Source organism: Engraulis encrasicolus, unplaced genomic scaffold (assembly GCF_034702125.1).
Source record: "Engraulis encrasicolus isolate BLACKSEA-1 unplaced genomic scaffold, IST_EnEncr_1.0 scaffold_1632_np1212, whole genome shotgun sequence".
Taxonomy (NCBI): Eukaryota; Metazoa; Chordata; class Actinopteri; order Clupeiformes; family Engraulidae; genus Engraulis; species Engraulis encrasicolus.
This window is the reverse complement of record NW_026945156.1, coordinates 1-3,061: the sequence shown is the minus strand read 5'-3', so window position 1 is coordinate 3,061 and position 3,061 is coordinate 1. Positions and strand designations below refer to the sequence as shown.

At 49.4% G+C, this 3,061-nt stretch overlaps 1 protein-coding gene across 1 annotated transcript; it reads right to left on the bottom strand.

Moving 5' to 3' along the window:
• Window positions 1–278: 278 nt before the first annotated feature.
• On the bottom strand, window positions 279–2,778 carry LOC134442447 (integrin alpha-5-like; the record flags this gene model as incomplete). The annotated part of the gene is made up of 3 exons (XM_063192615.1): window positions 279–389; window positions 1,438–1,596; window positions 2,676–2,778. Coding segments are annotated over 3 exons (373 nt in total), but the record flags the coding sequence as incomplete, so codon positions are not given.
• Between the last annotated feature and the right edge of the window lie 283 nt (window positions 2,779–3,061).

Genomic DNA, 3,061 nt, shown 5'->3' with positions numbered 1-3,061 from the left:
CACGCGCATACCCTCTCCCCATCCATTCACACACACGCACGCACGCACACACACACACACACACACACACTCCCAAGCCCATCCACAAACACACACACACACCTATCAACCCCCCAGTGGAAGATGAAGATGAAGTGGTGCAAGAGTGATGAGGTCTGTGTGTGTGTGTGTGTGTGTGTGTGTGTGTGTGTGTGTGTGTGTGTGTGTGTGTGTGTGTGTGTGTGTGTGTGTGTGTGTGTGTGTGTGTGTGTGTGTGTGTGCGTGTGCGTGTGTCTCACCAGGTTGCTGAGCTGAGACAGCTGGTCGCGGGGCAGCTCCCTGCTCTGGCGGGGGGGAGAGGGGCCGGTCGACGCCAGCGATGGGGGCTCCTCTGACGGGGAGGGCTGGAGCTGGAGGGGATACATACACACACAGTCAGATACACACACACACACACACACACACATGCACACACGCATGCACACACACACACAGACACACAGGCTCCCACGGACACACATGCATCCAGAGATGTTCGCACGTAAACACACACACACACACACACACACACACACACACACACACACACACACACACACACACACACACACACACACAACACACAACACACCACACACAACACACACACACACACACACACACACAACACACGCAGAGAGCGCACAGCCAGAGATATTGCTCTAGTCATTTTTCACACTTGACAGGCAGGGGTATATCCTTACATTACATAAACTCAGTGGGGTAGTATGCGTGCCAATGTTTGTGTGTGTGTGTGTTTGCGCAAGAGCAGTATGTTTCTGTTTACTTGTATGTGTGTGTGTGTGTGTGTGTGTGTGTGTGTGTGTGTGTGTGTGTGTGTGTGTGTGTGTGTGTGTGTGTGTGTGTGTGTGTGTGTGTGTGTGTGTGTGTATGTTTACTGATTAATTCACGATTGCATGCATGCCCCATAAGTTACATAATATGTATGCAAGCAATGTGGCGGCCAGTAAATGTATGCATAATTACCTGACATTGTACATCTGTTTGTGTAAGTGTTTTCTTTTTTATAGAAGCGGGAAACTTTTAAGTGCTTAGAGCAAATGGAGAGGCATTCAAATGGAGTATGCAATACATGCATGCATGACTACTTTACGTGAATGCACAGTGTGTCTATGTGTGTTTATGTAAATAGTGCGCTGAAGTGTGCTCCTTGTTTTAAAGCTACTGTGTGTGTGCACATGCATACTTGTGTGTGTGTGTGTGTGTGTGTGTGTGTGTGTGTGTGTGTGTGTGTGTGTGTGTGTGTGTGTGTGTGAGTGTGTGTGTGTGTGAGTGTGTGCGCCCGTGCGCGCGCGTGTGTGAGTGCGTGTGTGTGTGTGTGTGTGTGTGTGTGTGTGTGTGTGCGAGCGAGTGTGTGTGTGTGTGTGTTTACGTGTATGTGTGTGCGAAGTGTCTCACCTTGACCCTGAGGGGGTTAATGATGTTCTTGGTGGTGCAGTTGAGCGGGCCCTCAGTGCTGACCTCTAGAGGATAGACCAGGCCATGGCCCTCCACCTGACGAGGACACCGCAGCTCCAGGGTAGACACACTCAGAGTACTGGGACCATTATTCACCAGCTATAGGGGAGACGGAGAGAGAGAGAGAGAGAGAGAGAGAGAGAGAGAGAGAGAGAGAGAGAGAGAGAGAGAGAGAGAGAGAGAGAGAGAGAGAGAGAGAGAGAGAGAGAGAGAGTAAGTGCACAGACAGGCAAACAAACAGACAAAAAGGAGAGAAGACTAATGTGTAACAGTGGACGTACAGGGAAAAGTTTGTTTGTTTGTGTGTGTGTGTGTGTGGGTGTGTGTGTGTGTGTGTTTGTGTGTGTGTGTGTGTGTGTGTGTGTGTGTGTGTGTGTGTGTGTGTGTGTGTGTGTGTGTGTGTGTGTGTGTGTGTGTGTGTGTGTGTGTGTGCGTCCCTCGGTTAGAGAATTGGTCGCAGAAACGATATTTTTATTACTCCTGGCCTGACTAGTAGCAACGCCAAGGTCTTGCGTCACAATTAGGACCTGGCCTGGCTAGTTTGTTCTGCTCTAGTGATCACTTGGTTTTTACTTCTTGGTTCTGCAAATGTTTAGTCTCCCTTTTAATGCTTCATATAAAAAATGAAGGACACACACACGCACACAAACGCACAAATGCGTGCACGCACACACACACACACACACACACACACACACACACACACACACACACACACACACACACACACACACACACACACACAGACCGCGGAACGTATTTGAACAAGGGGGGGCCGCAAGGGGGGGAAACCAATTTTAGGATGGGGGGTCCCCCCCCCCAAATAAAATGTCCGTTTCTTAGATGCAATTTCATGCATTGCATTTTTGCATCAAATCTTACGCCGGACAAGGCACTGAAAAGAAAAAAATATTGGTTTAGGAAAATGCTTTATTACATTATTTCAGCATGGGTTGTGTTTAAGTTTGATATTGTCCACGGGTTTTGACTTGGATTTTTTTTTTTTCGAAGGCCTTCATTAATTTATTTTTCAAAAAGTTACCCGGGCCACGTCCCCCCTGGCCCGGCCGTTTCTGCGGTCCATGCACACACACACACACACACACACACACACACACGCACACAAACACGCACACACACACACACTCACACACACACTCACACACACACACACACACCTCATAGACATGTAGCATCTGGGGGCCGATGTCCTGTTCTATCCACCTGTTGGTCGGCCTCCAGTCGGCGGGAGGGAAGAGGAGTTTATCCGGACGAGACACACTGCAAAGTAAAGCACACTATACTTTTAGACTGTAGACTAGGCCACATACTGTACTGCATGGAAGGGAAAACAACACTACATTAGTGATGTGTGTAGGAGGAGAGGTAAGTGAATGGACAGCTGCACACCCACAGAGACCGACACACCCCCCACCCCCGCACGTATCCCCCCTGAACCCCCCACCAGGCACGGAGAACACAAACCCCTCTCATAAACCACCAACCACCAACCACCCACACCCAACACCCCCCCACCCCAACACACACACACCCACAAAAAAAA